Raw genomic sequence first — 17,225 nt, 5'->3', positions numbered from 1 at the left:
GGTGCTCGGAGACGTTGTAATGAAAGCAACTTTATTAGCCCAGCGCAGCTTTTTTGTGTGGGATCGCCTTTTTTGTGTGGGAGAGCCAGTGTGCTGTTGTGGTTAAGAGCGGTAGTCTCGTAATCTGGGGAACCGGGTTCGCGTCTCTGCTCCTCCACATGCAGCTGCTGGGTGACCTTGGGCCAGTCACACTTCTCTGAAGTCTCTCAGCCCCACTCACCTCACAGAGTGTTTGTTGTGGGGGAGGAAGGGAAAGGAGAATGTCAGCCGCTTTGAGACTCCTTCGGGGAGTGATAAAGCGGGATATCAAATCCAAACTCTTCTTCAGATATATGGAAACGCAAATCTGAAACAATCCCATTCCAGGAAAAAATATATGTGCTGTTAAAAAGTCTTTTGTCCCTTTTGTCTGTCCTAAATTTACTCATGGGATGACCTAATGATCTACTATTAGAGAGAGAAAAACTATTATTATTATTATTATTATTGCCTTCCTGTCCAAGGTCACTCAGGGAGCAGCAAGGCAAAGCGGGGATTTGAACCCTGCTCCCCCAGGTTCCTTGTCTGACACTCTAACCACTACACCACACTGCCTCTCCTCTTTATGTCCGTTCCCTGCACAGTGTTACGGATCTCCAGCGGGTGCCGTCAGGGTAAGGACTTTTGGGAGTAAATCTGCAGTCCCACTCAGCAGAATGAGCAGATACGCCCCCCCCCATATTGTCCTGCCATATTGTGATATAAGGAGGGGTGGGGGTGGGGAGGGGGGAACTGGGTTCAATTAGCATTTAAAGGCAACCCTACACCCAATCCCACTTCCCCGAACAACGCACAGACCGAATACATACAGTTGTCCTTCAGAATTGGCACCCCTCTGGGTTTTGCAACGCTGTTCTCCATCCAGCCCAGCAAATGTGCACAAAAGTGCATTTATTAGGGTAAAGCATTCATTTAAAAAAAAAAAAAATGCATGCGTTAATGAAAATAACATAATCGAAATGTATCCCATCTGGGAAGTGGAATGCTATGCAAAAGGGGAAAAAAGGATATAACGGGCAAAATTGCATAATAGAATTGGGAAACATTTGCACAAAGATGCTGATGAGTTTTCACGAGGACTTAAAAACAACAACAAACAAACAACCCCAGAAATCCTGATGTGGAAATGTGAAGAACTGAATTTACGATTGGGGGAAATGGGGGAGGAGGAAAAGCTGAGACGAGCCAAAAATTGGCAGATCAACTCCCTCCCTGGATGCAGGTCAAGCGGTATCACCTTAGACGCACAGACGCACATCAATTCTGTGATGTCCGGTGCCTAAAACCACCCAAATGTTTCACTGCATCTTCTCTTGCCCAGAAAGTGACTCAACTCCTTGGTTATTTCTCTCTCCCCTTATATATATATCTATTTCCCCTGCATTTTATATATATATCTATTTCCCCTGCATTTTAGAACAATTTTGTGGGTTTTGTTTTGTTTTGTTTTTTCCACACGGGAACCACCAAGACTGCGCGGAGCGTCCCAAGCCCAGAAGCGCCTCTGATCTTTTCGCCCGCCTTGCGGAGCCAGAGGTGTCCCATCGCCGCTGCCACCGCCAGGCATGGCTCGGAGCGAGTGTGTGGCCTCCCCCGCCCTTACACTGCGGAGTCTAGGAAGGGGGTGGAGCCAGCGAATGACATGGGATGGAGGGAACGTGACAGCAGCAGAAAAAGAGAGAGAGAGCGCGCGAGAGACGGCAGGAGGAGCGTGGAGGTGGAGGGGAAAACGACAGAGCCACAACCAGCACTTGCCGGGGAGAAAAGAGCCGATCAGCAGGAGAGGAAGGAAAGGAAGAGAGCAGCCCAGAGGACTGGGCTGAGGAAGGAAAGGAAGAGAGCAGCCATCCTCCGCAGCCTTCTGCCAAGGTAACAGCTGCCTCGCCTCCTTCTGTCTCAGCCAGCCCTGCAGTGGTACCCAAGGAGAGCCACTCACCCCGCCCACGAGGGATGCTCCGGGAGCTGTCCCTGGTGCTGAAAGGATGCTCTGCCGCGCACTGCCCTGTCTGTGCGGGTGCTGCTGCGACGCGTTTGGCAGAGTTGTGTGTTGTTGCGCGTGTCCCGGGACCCCTCCCCCCAGGAAGGGGTGCCCCTCGGGTGGGGAGGAACCCCTTCCCACCTAGGAGTCCCTGTGGCTGCGCGTCTCTTTCCACGGGGCTGTGCCTGCTTATGTGTGCGTTCATGGGCTCCTCTGCCCGGATCGTGGCGCCGTCCCTGCCCCACGCCTCCAGCCACGAGTCAGGTCATGCGTCGCGCAGCTGCCTTGCACCCCCGTGTCTCGTGCGCCCGCCTGGGGCCAGTGACGTATGTCACAAACTTGAGCACCGCGCTTGGCATGTCTGTGCACCTTTTCCCTCTGTTTTGGTGTTGCGCGAGCCCTTCCCTGTCCTGCGTGTGTCTGGCACTGCGATCCTGTCCATCTTTAGGGGATCCTAACCATGTGCGTTAGGCATGCCCTCCCGCCTTGCAGGGCAGGGCTCAGCTGTGTTGCTGCCCTGGGTGTGGCAGGAACTGAGCCCCTGCTAGGCTTGCTCGCCCCTCTTCCGAGTCTCTCTCCTTGCCCACGGAAAGATTATGAAAACAACCCCTCCCCTCTCCTCCCTCCCTGTGTCCCAGTCTCTTTCGGTGCTGCGTGGAACTGCACTTAGTTCTTCCCAGTCTCCAGGCAAACCTTTCAGGATCACCCAGAGATTCGAAAGCAGGAGTTTGCAGGCAAAACTTCATTTAACTTAGACAAGCTGCAATGGCCTGAACTCGGGCCGGGTTTTGCAAAAATCATATTATTATTATTATGTGAAAAGTAAGAGACAGATTCTGGGAGGGTTCATAATCCTTCTCCTGAAAGAGTGAAAAAAAAATGGAGCCTCCATATTCAGTCGCAGTAGAGCTCTAGAGACAGACAACAACAAAATGCAGGGGATTATTACCACCTTTCTGGCCTGCTTGGGAGCACCTGGGGTGTCTGGGTGTCCCCTTCAGCAGGATCAGAAAAGGGGTCCTATTTTGTGCCTTTGGTGTCGTGCTTTGTGACAACACTGCACAGCTACAAGGGGTGTCTGTTTCACATTTTGTTAGATCTCTTCTTCGTGTGTGTGTGCGCTTTATGTCGTTCCTCCTTTCTGATGTGGGTCCTTGCGGTTTTGGGGGTCTCCGCTGACCACACCTGCGCTGCCCCCTTCCCCGTGGCCACGTGGCTTCTCCCCACCTCCCGCCGTGGCCTCCCTCTGCTTCTCAGAGACATACCGCCCCTTATTCCAATTGCTTGCAGTGGACCCGTCTCCCACGGTTTCGTCCAACCCTTGCCTTTTCAGCCGCACAACAATCCAAGCTGAGAGGCGACATCCGCCCCAGTGAACGAGGATTTGAACCCGAGTCTTTCTGGACCCGGTTCAGCCCTTGATCCACTCTGTCAAACTGCCACCCGGTTTTGCACAGGTGTTGGTCTTATACACTGTGTGTGTGTGTGTAGTTTTCTTCCATGTGGGCTGCTACATTTCACTGCATCTCTCCACATGCTGAGGTGTGTGGCTTGGCCATAGTTATTCTCCCAGTTGATCCTCAGCTTGTGTTACACTCAAGTCTCTAGTCCTCTTGGTGCCTCTGCGTAGGGTGTGCTTCGACTTCGAATTGTGCAGTCCCAGCACCTTAGACATTGCCTCCTTCAGGCCATCAGTTGTCAGTCACCTTGTGTGTTCCTCAATAGTGCTGGTGGGGTTGTCACATACCCTCAGTCTATCATGTCCTTTGGTGAAACGTAGTAGCTCAGTGCCAAAGCAGAAGGTCGCAGGTTCGATCCCTGGCCCCTCCAGGAAGATTTGGGAGACGTTCCTTGCCCGAAATCCCAGAGAGCTGCTGGAAATCAGTGTAGACTGTATGGAGCTAGATGGACCAATGATCTGACTCAGGATAGAGCAGTTTCCTATGTAGCTAACACACTTCGCTGTGTAATCTTTGCTTGCCCCAGGCTGTGTGTACTCTACCAGCAAAGTAAGTCAAATGACGTTTCATGGCATTAACCTAGATTTCATAATTAGAGGTGTGTGCGTGCAAGCTTCGGGGTTCCACAGAGCTCTTTGGCAAGGGGATTCTGGGATAGGGAAATGATTCTCCATGCAACACCGAGATTTACTGAGGGGATTGACTGCTGCAAGCTGTTATGCTGGCCTTGGAAATGGGATTTTTCCAATGAGTGCATCAATGGGAATTAGCTGGGACGGCTAAGAGATCGTTATGCATTGGGGGCCAGCTGTGGTGGACAATTATAGGCCATCTCCCTCTCTCATGCCAGGCTCATGAGCTGCCCAGCAACACCTGACCGGCCTCTGGACCAATCCGGAGGAGCCTTTCAATTTTTATGAACTCAGCCTGTCAAAGCGTTCTGTGGCCCTCCGAAGCTTGCATACCCAGACCCTAACTGAAACAGTTCCAGTTGCAGCTACAATTGACCTGATTTTAGCCTGCTGTGCTACACGCCTCATCTCTTGGTCCTTGAACTCTTTAGACGCGGTGCCATTTGGATGTGTCTTGAGAACGTTTGCCTCCTTGCAACAAACTTGGTGGGTTGCCAGACTCTCCTCTCTGCATGGGCTAGGGCTGCCCTGTTCCTGTTAGGTTTCCAAAAAAATCTCCCTGATGCTGTTGAGTTAGGCAGAACCTTCAAAGCCAAAAGCGGCCCAAGTTCCAAAGGCAACTAAGCATCTGCACGTTGCACACCAGCACAGCCTCTAAGAATAGAAGATTGTGGAATTGCCACAGCACTGAAACTGCCCCCAAACAAGTCTTTTCGTTCTAGACATGCTGATCCTCAGAAACTGCAATTGTGTTGTGTCTCTTGATGAGAAACTGCTCTGATCCTGCCTCTGTTCAGTCAACAGAGCATAGGCTGAGTTCTGCAGTTGGATCAGGCCAAAGACCCATCTATCCCAGAATCCTTTTCTCACAGTGGCTGGCTTGAAGTCTATATGGAAAACCCACAAGCACAACACCCATCTCCCCTCCTGCGTTTCCCAGCAACTGACATTCAGAGACATCTCCTCCAGGAATTTGTCTAATCCTCTTTTAAAGCGATCCAATATGGCGGCCGCTGCTGCTTCATGTGGCAGTGGGTTCCACCGCTTATGCTCTGTGTGAAGAAGGAATTCCTTTTGTTGTCTGGAATCTGGTCCCACTCAGCTTCCTTTGAGGACACCCACGGGTTTCTACTCTTGTGGAAGAGGGAGAAAAAGCTCTCTTCCTTCGCTTTCGCCACACTGTGAAGAGGTTTGAACATCTCATATCCCTTGCTTGCCATTTCTCCCCTAAAACTATATAAAAAACCCCCCACCCAAATGTTGTAACCTTTGCTCAGAGGGAAATCAACATTGCTTAAGGAGGTAGGGACTGGGAAGCACTTCTGGCCGTGTGCTCAGATCATTCAGAGACACGACAATTTCCTCTTCGCCCTGAGGAGTCGTGCCAGAACAGGGACTCATGCAGAAGTGGACAGAGGTGCTCCTCTGTTTCCCCCTCACACACTTTACAGAACGAAGTGGGGCCCATCTCAGCTCTACTTCCTTGCGGTATCTGAGTTTGGAGCAAGCATCCGAGCTCCTGGTGTCTGAGGGCCTGGTCCAATGCACTAACTGCTATGCACATTGCTGCACAAATGCACCCAAAACTCACTGAGGCCTGAAATGAGTCGAGAGAGCCAGTGTGGATGAACCACAGTGTCGTTTGGTGTAATGGCTAGAGTGTTGAACTACGACTCGGGAGACCAGGGTTCAGACCTGCACTCTGCTGTGAAACTCGCTGGGTGACCTTGGCCATTCCCATCCTCTCAGTCTCACCTACCTTGCAGGGCTGTTGTGGGGGTCAAATGAGGAGAACGATGCACACCGCCTTGAGAAAAAGGTGGGATATCAGTGCAATAAATTATAACAATAATCCGAGAGTGCCATGGTACTTTCTGTTTAAATCCTTCGTCAGCCACTGTCGTTCTAGGAAGGGGTTTTTGAACTGGGCGGAGATCTCTGCACACCAAATCAGTGTGCAGTCAGCCATGTGGTACAGCACACACACACACACACACACACACACCCAAAATACACAGACACCAAAATCTTCATGCATTTGGAAAAGCAGGACATGGGGGGAGGAGCCGAGAAGGAAGAAGAGGCAGCGAGCCAGGAAATGACATTTTTTCGTGCAGCCGAGGTTCCCTTATCACAGAACCTGAGCGCTGGAGCAAAGCGCTGGTCCCCGGCGCATTAATGCGCGTCGCAGCGTCCGTAAAACCTTTTCCAGGAAATACTCAGTGGGCACAATTCCCCCTTCTTTCTTTTCTGCTGAGCCCGGCTGCGGTGCATCAGCGCAGGCTCCAAGCAAGCTTTTCTGGATCAGACCCAAGGCCTGCTTGGTCCAGCTTCCTGTTCCCCACAGCGGACAGCCGAGCATGAAAGGGTGGCGACGGCACCCCTCTGCTGTTCTGCACCGTTCAGGGATAAACTGCTTCTAAACCTGGGGTTTCCATCTGGCCAGCTGGGATTTCTGTTTGTGCCTATCCCAGCTAATTCTGTATATATTTTTTGTACATAACTGAATACACAGCCACCAAGTCTTCGTGTTGTTATGAGTTTGCGTGTGTGTTGCTTTTACAAATGCAAAGGTCTACGGCGGCCCGTGAAACTAGACCCACGGCGTCTCAGATGTCCCTCTTGCCCCCCCCCCCGTGGCTCTCTGCTCCTCCCCACACAGGCTGGAGCCTCTCGCTTTTGACCTGACTCAGGTCCCTGGTGGGAGCCAAACCAGCCGTCCAGGCCGCAGTGTAATAAATCAGGGCTGGAGCTGACTCAGCAACCCTTGGTCCCAGAAGCTCCCCTGCCAGTTTGGAACGTGTCAATATATATATTTCCTCCCAAAATTCTGCATCCCGAGCTCGAAGCAGGGTGGATGGTGAAGGGAGGGGCAGACTGGGGGAATGGGGCGGGAATCTCCATAACACCCCCCACTCCCCGACTTGGAAACCTAGAAGCTTCTTTTCAGTGCCATTTTTCTGCTCAGACCTCTGAGCGCAAACAGAGCGCCATTGTCGTTGCCAAATCCACCCCAGGCGAAATGATGTGATTCTCACCCCCCCCCCACAGGCCACCACCTTAGTTTGACTCACAGCACCCCCTCCTTTTAGCACCCCTTCAGATTGGCCCTCCGTCCCCTTCAGAGACTCTTATATGCAACTTCAACCCTCCTTTTTTGGCAAAAAAGGACCATTTCTTGATTGCCCACACCTCTGAAGAGCCCTGGCACTGCCCGAAACAGAATTTTGAGGCACTTGGACGAAAAATGATTTCTCTGAACTTTTACCTCGGTTTGTTGTTGTTTTTTTGCTATGAGCTGGGGTTCCCAAAGGCATCTGTTTTCTGCCTCGAAAGCTCAGCTGTGGGGAAGGATTTGAACAGAAGTGAAAAGGCCTTTGTGACCGAGCAGGTGAAGAGCCCGTTTCTCTCACTGGGGAGGAATTGCAGAGTTTCCCTACCCACCCCCACAAGCCAGGAATATATTTTGGGGGGACAGATTAGGTGGAAGATATTTCCAGATTGACACGCTCGATTCTAGAAACTGGCTGTATGTAATTGACCATTTGGTTCTCCCATGAGAATCTGGACATTTTCCATTCCTCTCCTTTCTTATTGTCCTATTCCTTCACTCGGACCTCTCCCAGTTCCATCCCTTCTTTCCCAACCACCCAGCTCCCCATTCCGTTAAGCAATATCCTTCTGCTTGTGTCCGCCCGCCAATCTCTTCCCCTTCTTCCTTTCTGCTCCCTTCGACCCCTTGACCCCACTTAGGACCCGCCATGTCGGAAGGGGTCGACTCTCAACCCGTGGCGCTGGGCGCCAGCCGAGTGGAGCTCAGAGTTTCCTGCTGGAGCCTGTCGGAGCGCGAAGATGCCGCCAAACCCGACCCCTGCCTGGTTCTTCACCAGCTCAGCGCTGGACAATGGAGCGAGGTAAGAGCGCCACTTTTTAAAAAATGTTATTATTATTAATTTTCCAATATAAAATTATACAAAACAAAACTTCCAATTTATCACCAACATCCTCTTTTTTGGACTTCCATCAGCATGTCTGATAATTCTCCATTTTGATCACTTCTTTCACATTTCTTAATTTAATATTGTACTACAATAATATCTTACTTTACCTTATTTTTTATACAATATTTCTACCACACAGTTTCACAGAACTTCCTGAAAGCTTACAAACGTTATCTGGTCATCACATATACTTTTCATATAGTCTGTAAATTTAATCCAGTCTTCAGTGAATTTCTGGTCCTGTCGGTTCCGGACCCTTCCTGTTAATTTATCCAGTTCTGCATATTCCATTAATTTCATTCTCCATTCTTCAATCGTAGGTAATTCTTCTTGTTTCCATTTTTGGGCCAGTAATATTCTTGCTGCTGTTACTGCGTATAAGAACAACTTCCTTTCTTTCTTATTAATTTCATTCCCTATTATTCCTAGTAGAAATGCTTCTGGTTTCTTAACAAATGTATATTTCAACATTTTTAAAAACTCATTATATATCTTTTCCCAAAAGCATTTCACTTTTTTACACTCCCACCACATATGATAAAATGTTCCTTCTTTTTCTTTACACTTCCAGCATTTATTACTTTATACATTTTTGCTAATTTTACTGGTGTGTAAGAGTGCCACTTTTGACTGGGCTGATGACCTCTGAGGGTCCCTATTTTCTTTTTTTAAAATCCTTTTTATTGATTTTCCAATTTAAAAAATCCAGTTAATATATCCAATCATAATAATCCAATTAAAATAAAAAACTAAGATAAAAAAAGACCAAATTATAATCCAAATTATTGATTTTTCGGAGCTCCCCACAGTCTGGACCTCTGAAGCATATCTCCACATCTCAGTTCTGTCTCTCCCATATTTTCCACATCTCGATTTTAACGCTTTAAAATTCTCCGTCCCTGGTTCCACGATTCTCAATCCTGTCAAGCATCATATATCCTTTCATCCGTCGAATACAGCTTTATTTGTATATACATATTCTTCCAACTGCCTCCTCTGACTCCATTCCAATCCAGGATGTTGTCCGAGTCTGTTATCTGAAGTTTAATGGCGCAGCAACTCCCAATCATTAATTGTCCAAACCTTCCTTTTGAGCTTTAATGAACCAGTACCTTCCACATTAAATTGTTGGGCAAAACTGCTCGCAATATTGCAGTGTAAATAAACTGTATTCCAGAGGCTGATTGGGGGTCCCTATTTTCCAGGGACACCCCTGATTTAGAGAAGGCGTCCCGGTTTCTGATTCGATCCCGGAATGTCCCACTTTCCCTTAGGATGCCCCTGTTTTCCTTGGAGGGTATGGAGCTATCTGACCCCCGAGCCGACGGAAGGCAAACTAGAAGGTTTTTTGAAATGTTTAATGTTTTATTGTGTTTTTATATATATTGGGAGCTGCCCAGAAACGGGCTGGGGCAAACCAGTAAGACGTGTGGGGTATAAATAGTAAAATTATCATGATGGAAGGGGACATCCCTATTTTCGTCAGAGAAATGTATGTGATGAGTGAGAACTGTAACACTTTGCTGCAGTGCGCAGGGCTTCCTGTTTAGACGTCTCTCTGTGCTTAAGGTTTCCCTCCCCCTTAATATTATCTGCAAACCTTGTGGGGTTTCCCTCAGATTCCCAATCCTGGCCATTGGTCATAGAATCATACAGTGGGAAGGTACCCCAAAGGACATCTAGTCTGACCCGCTGAAACGCAGGAATCTTTTTTGGCCAACATGGGGCTCAAACCCACAATCCTGAGATTAAGAGTCTCATGATCTACCGACTGAGCTATCCCGGAGTGCGAGGCTTTCGTTGAGGTTCCTGCATTGCAGCGGGTCAGACTAGATGACCCCAGGGTTCCCTTCCATCTCTGCAATTCTATGATTTACAGTCCCTCACCTGTGCGTGGCTGATGCTTCCGTTTGCCTACGTATAAACCCCACGCATGTCCACTCGACTACTCCGACCTGCAGATCAGGCACTTTTGCAAGCCCCACAAAACATTTCTTCCGTGGCTGCAGAAACGCCATGAGTACCAATAGTAATAATATTGATTCGGACGCGGCAGCTTGTGTAGAATGCTTCAGCACAATTGCTGACAGGGGTGAGGCCTTGTCAGCATACAGCACCTGTGCTCAGAAATCTGCCACTGGTAGCCGATTTGCTACTTGGCCAAGTTCAAAGGATTACTTTTAGGATATAAAACCCTTGAGATCAGTTTACCTGGAAGATCAACAATCCCACCCCCACCTCCCACTTGACCGTTTCAATCTACAGGATTGTTATTGCTACAGGTGAAACATGAGACCTGATTCGCACCTGTCAGAAATCAAGATTTTAGTGTGGCAGCACCTGTACTTCGGAACTCCTTGCCACTTGATATCCCGCAGGTGCCTTCCCGGTACTCTCTTCCGCACCTGCTAAAAACATTTTTGTCTCAGCAAGCCTACCCAGATATTTAGAATGCCGATGTGTGCTTTAATCTGATCTTAATCTTTTAAAGGTTTTAAATAGTTTTGAACTGTTTTCGCAGAGAAGTTTGTTATTTTCGTCAACTGCTTTGAGGCGTGTGTGGTTTTTTCCAACGATCAAGCAGTGTATAAATATTATGTAATTAATAAAAAATAATAATATTATTGGCATCATCCTGACTTTCTGCTTATAAAGCACTCGGAGCAGATTTCATCAGAAAGAAAACCACAACAACACAAAGCACAGATTTAAAACATTGCCGTCTGAAAGCAGGAATTGATTTGTAAATATCCCTTTTGCTCCTTTTTCACCCATTATGATTATATCTGTAATATCAGCGATTTTAAAAATGGTAACAAAGAGATGCAACGCCATTTTCAAGAAGAGCATTGGGAGGAAGTTGATTAGCTATTGGGATAAAATGTACCCATGGATGAGTATTTAAGCGAAAATTTTAGTACTGGGGAGAGGTAATAGATAGTAAACTCTTATAGCAGTTTTATTATTGTATTGCTTTTAAAAGCTGCCTTGAATTATTTGGAGGTAAGATGACACAAACAGGGAATAAAAACAAGTTAAATCAGTTCAAAACGGCAGCTGAATCACATGTTAACTGGCTACTGAAAATTTCTGGCGAACTGGAAAATTAGAGATATGATTCCCTTAATCAATGATTTGACAATATGACAATCTTGGCAATATATGAACGGACTGCCTGTAGACGCAGACTTTCTTTGGATAAATATAGTGATATTTGGAATGACTATACACGGCATATATTAGGTTACTGATGAATATATCTGTACTAGGATAATAAGACCAGACACATCTGTTTACGAAGGTACGGAAATGTGATTGTTTTCCTTTTGTTTCTATTTTCATTCGCCTTTTTCCTTTTCCCTTTTTTATCACACTTTCATTTTACGAATGAAATTCTCCTAATAAAATATTAATTTAACAACAACAAGAAGAAGAAGCAGCTACGGATTTTTTAAAAAATGGCTTTCCATTTCTAGCTAAGAGCTTATCCAAACTAACCTTCCCTCCAGTCTTTCCAGGACCACCAGTGATTTAAAGTTCTCTGCCCAAGCACCCCTCTTTTTGAACTCTAGTCTAGACCATGGGTAGGCAAACTAAGGCCCGGGGGCCGGATCCGGCCCAATCGCTGCCTAAATCCGGCGTGTGGACAGTCTAGGAATCTGTGTGTTTTCACCTGAGTAGAATGTGCCCTTTTATTTAAAATGCACCTCTGGGTTATTTGTGGGGCCTGCCTGGTGTTTTTACATGAGTAGAGTCTGTGCTTTTATTGAAAATGCATCTCTGGGTTATTTGTGGGGCATAGGAATTCGTTCTTTTTTCAAAATATAGTCAGGCCCCCCACAAGGTGTGAGGGACAGTGGACCGGCCCCCTGCTGAAAAAGTTTGCTGACCCCTGCTCTAGACCTTCCCCTGCGAAAACCTGCACAAAACCCCACACTCGGACACAAAGCGTCAGCGGGACAAAAGGAAAGAGGGGGATAAGCCCTATGTCAGCCTCTGCCAATCTGAGGCTGATGGGATTTGTAGTCCAACACATTGGCAAGGCCCTAGATTGGCACGAGCCTGGCCTGAAGGTCCATTTTATAAGAAACCTGCTTCCTTTAGTGCTTAGCCTCATAGAATCAAAGGAGCATAGAAAGACAGAGTTGGAAGGGCACCCCCAGAGCTCATCTAGTCCAACCCGCAGCAAAACCTCGTCCCGAAACTCCCTCCTTCCCCCTTTCTGCCTCTTCTCCCAGGTGGGGCGCTCCGAGGTCCTCCGCGGCTCCCGGAACCCCGTCTTTGGCCATGTATTTGCCCTGGACTACTTCTTCGAAGAGATGCAGATCTTGAGGTTTGATGTCTTCGACGCCGATGGAGAGAGCGCCGAAGACGTGGGGTCCGAAACGGCAGCCCTCCTGGGCACCATCGAGTGCACCTTAGGCCAGGTAAGGCTGGTTTGACCCGGGGGGGGGGGGTAAACCTTTCTCTCACTGTATTTTTGGGAAATAGAGGCCCAAATGTCAATTTATTAGGATTTCTCTAAAGGGTTGTGGGTGGGTGGGGAAGGGACAGTAGGAGCAGCGATGTCATCTGCCCGTGGGGCAGCACTTGGGAAACTCATAGGCTTTGCTTGCTCTGGCAACCAAATGCGGCGATAACGAGGCTTTCAAGTTTCGCGGCGTGGTTTGCTCGTTTCACTTTTAAATAGGCAGCGTCGTTTCGTCCAGCCGAGGCACAATCTACGTGCCCGAGGTTTTGAGAACGCCAATAGTTAAAGAGTTGGTTTTCAAAACGTGTGCAAAATTTAATCATTTCACTATTTTGGAGCTAGAATGAATGATCGAAATAGTGTTTGATATGTTGGAGCAGAGGCTTCAACAGGTGTCTGACTTGTTTTCCGTTTCGTTTAAAGCTTTCCGCTTTTCCTTCGGTTGCTAAACACAGACGATCCATTCCTTGCTAAACACAGATAATCCATTTCCTGTTCTGAAATTCCCAATTCCCTTTCAATATAATCAGTTACTAAAAAGGTAAAGGGACCCCTGACAGTTAAGTCCAGTCGCAAACGACTGTGGGTGGGGTTGCGGTGCTCATCTCACTTTACTGGCCGAGGGAGCCGGCATACAGCTTCCGGGTCATGTGGCCAGCATGACTGAGCCGCTTCTGGCGAACCAGAGCAGCGCACGGAAACGCCGTTTACCTTCCGGCCGGAGCGGTACCTATTTATCTACTTGCACTTTGACGTGCTTTCAAACTGCTAGGTTGGCAGGAGCAAGTACTGAGCAACGAGAGCTCACCCCGTTGCGGGGATTCGAACCGCTGATCTTCTGATGAGCAAGTCCTAGGCTCTGTGGTTTAACCCACAGCGCCACCCGCGTCCCAATCAGTTACTAGGTTCCATTTAATTATACTAAACTCCTCTCCCTCCTTACATGTGGCTGTTAGCTGAACAATATTTAAGTGTTCCAATACCTTCCCTTACTAAAATCTGATCTATTAGGCTTCTGGTCTCCCCAAGCCTTTGGATAAAGGATTCCTGCTGGATTTATGATGCCTAAAGCTTGATCTTGCCGACTTCCTTCTAAATAGTTTAAACATTGGGGAGGCGGGCAGCTAATGTAATGCCCAGCTGATTTTCTAAAATAAACCCAGAAAGCTCTCTGCATATTTAAACTCTTCTTGGGAATGTGGCTTGTATTTTTATGAACTGCCCTGAGATTTGCAGATGATGGGCGGCGTACAGATTTAATAAATAACAATAATAACAATTGCCCTTAGGCCCCAGATGAAGTGCAGTGTGCTAGCCACTCATGAGGGCTAGAAATTTGTTGGATGACTTTTTTTTAAAGGAAAGTGGAAATTTCCAGGGAGCTAAATCGTATGCTAGGTTTTGAACCCTGGGCAAGTTCTCTTTCCGTATGCATGGGCTCCTTTGTGGACCTGTTTATTGAGCGTTCATCCAGATTTCCTTGTATGACATTCATAGGCGCCGACTCCATGGGGCCTGAGGGGGCCCGAGCCCCCTCAAAAATTCATTTGGGGGGGCTCCGCCCCCCAATAATTTAAGAAAATTATTAGTTAGATTATGCTTTGTAAAATCACAAAATTATGTTGGTATTTTTTATTTTCCTTGTTTGACGATAGTTACCTTTTAAAATACATTCAGTAATGAGTTAAAACAAAGCCACTCCCGATCTAGAGAGGGGGTGGGGTTGCGGGCTCTCGACCCATCAACAATCTCACTGGGCTGGCGTCAGCCCCACGAGATGCGGGGATTCCCCCTAGCTCATTAATATTCACCACCCACGGCGGCAGCCAATCGGCTGCCGCAAAGGGCGGGCCCTCACAGGTTCACTTAAGGTCGGGGCAGCCCGGGGCTCGCCCCTTTCGTTCCCCCAGCAGCAGCGGTTTGGAGGTCTTGGGCCCCCCCAATATTTTTTATAAGTCGGTATGGGCCCCCGCCCCCCCAATATTTTTTATAAGTCGGCCCCCCTGATGACATTTGCAGGAACGTCTCATGATGCCAGCTATTCATTAATCCCCCAGTTTCCAGGGCATTTTCCCATCACTTTTGTTACTGCAAGAAGTCCGATGGCGGGATATTAATACTAATATTAACCAATATTAATTCTACAAGCTGAATTTGTTGGTATACAATCCGAGTCTCACCTGAAAACAGCAACAGTCTGGAAACCCCTGTAATTTGGGACAGGAAGATGCTTTCCACCTCCCTTTTCATTCTATATTTTCCCTCCCTCCTTTCCTTTCTCATCTCCTTCCTTCCCCCCCCTCTCTCTCTTTCTCTTTCTCTTTCTCTTTCTCTTTCTCTTTCTCTCCCTCCTTCCTTCTACCGTCCTTCCTTCCCTCTCTTTCTCCCCTTCTCTTCATTAGCTAATGTGGATTTTAATCTGTTTAGTGTTTTCACGCATTATAAATATTTCCTGATTTTATGGTTTTTATCTTTCTTCGTAAACTGCTTTGGCCTAGCGGTGTATACATTTTAAACAAGCAATTCAGCAAATAAACATGTCACTCTCTTCCTTCCCCTGAAGCACAATTCATTCTCTGCCCTTCTTCCCTCCTTCCTCGCCCGCCTGCCTGCCTGTGACTCAACTGCCGGCTCCCCAGATTGTCTCCCAAACCAAGGTCACAAAGCAGCTGCAGCTGACAAGCGGAGAGATTGTTGAGAAGTCAACCATCACGGTACAAAAATCGGTCGGTCGGGGGGGGGGGTGGATGGCGGGGGGAGAAGGAGGAGGATGGGAGAGCCTGTTGAGGGAGGGACAAGGAAGGACAAAGACACTCAAAGGACAGGCAAGAGACGAAGAGCCAGGAGGGAGCCTCTTTTCCATGTCTAGAGGTCAGCCTCGGAATCTGCGGGTCGCAAGAGCGCTCCTGAGCATGCACAGAGTGCAGTTGGCTACCTGGAATCCGCTGGGGTTAGAATGATAGAATCACAGGTTTGTAGAGTTCGCAGTGATCTCAAGATTCATGTAGTCCAAACCCTTGCAATGCAGGAATCACAACAGTGCAGAAATGGCAGATGGTCACCCAACCTCTGCTTAAAAACCTCCGAGGCAGCAGAGCCCGCAACCTCCTGAGGCAGACCGTTCCGCTGTCAAGCAGCTCTTGCTGTCAGAAAGGGGCAGGGCTTCACTTAAGGTGTGACGTTTGTTTACCAGACTGGCCAACCTTGCAGGGGTGTCGCGAAGGAGGTTGGACCAGAACACTTGGAAAGTGCCGAATGATGAATGCAAAGCCTTGCCCTTGCTTTTCAAAGGATCTGGTTTTTTAAAATAATAATAATTTTTTATTTATACCCCGCCCGTCCCAGTTCAAAAAAACCAAGCTCAGGGCGGCTAACAATAAATTTAAAACACTTAATTGATGCAACAAAAAACAGCATAAAATACAGTATAAAACGTAACTAACAATAAACTCAGAATTCAAAAATCAATTTAGGGGGGAAATCCATCCAATAAACGTTAGATGATCACCAGGGCTAGCTGGCTAAATTAGTCCTATTTGGGCCAGCGAGGAGACCAGGGGAGAATTAGCTGTGGGGTCCCAGAGCGGGTAATCTTCATAAAAAGGGGAGGGGGAGGGAAGGAAGAGGAATAAAAGATCAGGCTAAGTTCAAATTGAAAGCCAGGAGGAATAGCTTACAGGCCTTTGCGGAAGGAAGTTAAATCCTGCAGGGCCCTGGTCTCATGGGACAGAGCATTCCACCAGGTCGGAGCCATCACAGAGAAGGCCCTGGTGGAGGATAATCTAACTTCCTTAGGGCCTGGGACCTCTAAACTACGATTATTCATGGACCTTAAGGTCCTCTGCGGGGCAGACCAGGAGAGGCGGTCCCATAAATACGAGGGCCCTAAGCCACAAGGGGCTTTAAAGGTCAAAACCAGCACCTTAAACCTGACCAGATACTCCACTGGGAGCCAGTGCAACTGGTAAAGCACTGGGTGAATATGCTCCCATGGCAGGGACCCCGTGAGGAGCCCCGCTGCAGCATTCTGCACCCTCCTGTCGAGAAACTAGGCAGTTCCCAGCCAACGCAGGTGTTATGTACTGAAGTTCTCACCCTGGGCCAGCAGGGGGATACTGTAGATAGTTATGCAAATAAAGGATCGAAAGTGATGTTCAGTGATTGGATAGTTTTAGAAAGTTGTTACAGTAACGTGGTACTAGAGCTCTATATAAGCAGGCTGACTGAGCCCTTCAGTTCAGTTCTGTCCTGGCCTGTGAATAAACAAGAGCTGTTTGAAGAATTGCTGTGTCGTCTGATATGTTCACCCACAACTTAACAGCAGGAACCTGCTATATCCTGAACCAGACCACCAGCCCACCTAGCTCAATGCTGCACACACTGACTTACAGCAGCTCTGGGATTTTTGGCAGGAGTCTGTCCCAGCCCTGCCTGCAAGTGCTGCTGGTTTTCGAACTCAGGACCCCCTGCATTCGAGGCAGAGGCTCTACCCTTTAGCTACAGCACTATCTCTCCCCACTGGAGGCCCAGGGAGGTAAACCTCCTTGTTCCAGCGCACCAGGAGGATTGCGCTTCTTACTGTGGGTCCGGCCGGCACATCGGCAGTTGCCAGTTGTTGACGTAATACCCCTCAGGCAGAACGTT

General features: G+C 48.1%; 1 protein-coding gene across 1 annotated transcript in view; it reads left to right on the top strand.

The window, feature by feature from the left end:
- Positions 1-1,665: 1,665 nt before the first annotated feature.
- The window catches only part of CPNE6 (copine 6), a 32,460-nt gene continuing 16,900 nt past the window's right edge, over positions 1,666-17,225 (top strand). Inside the window, exons 1-5 of the mRNA XM_083706806.1 lie at positions 1,666-1,837; positions 1,873-1,908; positions 7,863-8,023; positions 12,349-12,537; positions 15,221-15,295. Of these exons, the coding sequence (XP_083562932.1) occupies positions 7,871-8,023; positions 12,349-12,537; positions 15,221-15,295 (417 nt within the window). The 5' untranslated portion in view covers positions 1,666-1,837; positions 1,873-1,908; positions 7,863-7,870. The remainder of the gene's footprint in view (positions 1,838-1,872; positions 1,909-7,862; positions 8,024-12,348; positions 12,538-15,220; positions 15,296-17,225) is intronic.

This window comes from Podarcis gaigeae, assembly GCF_964106915.1.
Source record: "Podarcis gaigeae genome assembly, chromosome: 13".
Taxonomy (NCBI): Eukaryota; Metazoa; Chordata; class Lepidosauria; order Squamata; family Lacertidae; genus Podarcis; species Podarcis gaigeae.
This window is presented reverse-complemented; position numbering and strand designations above follow the sequence as displayed.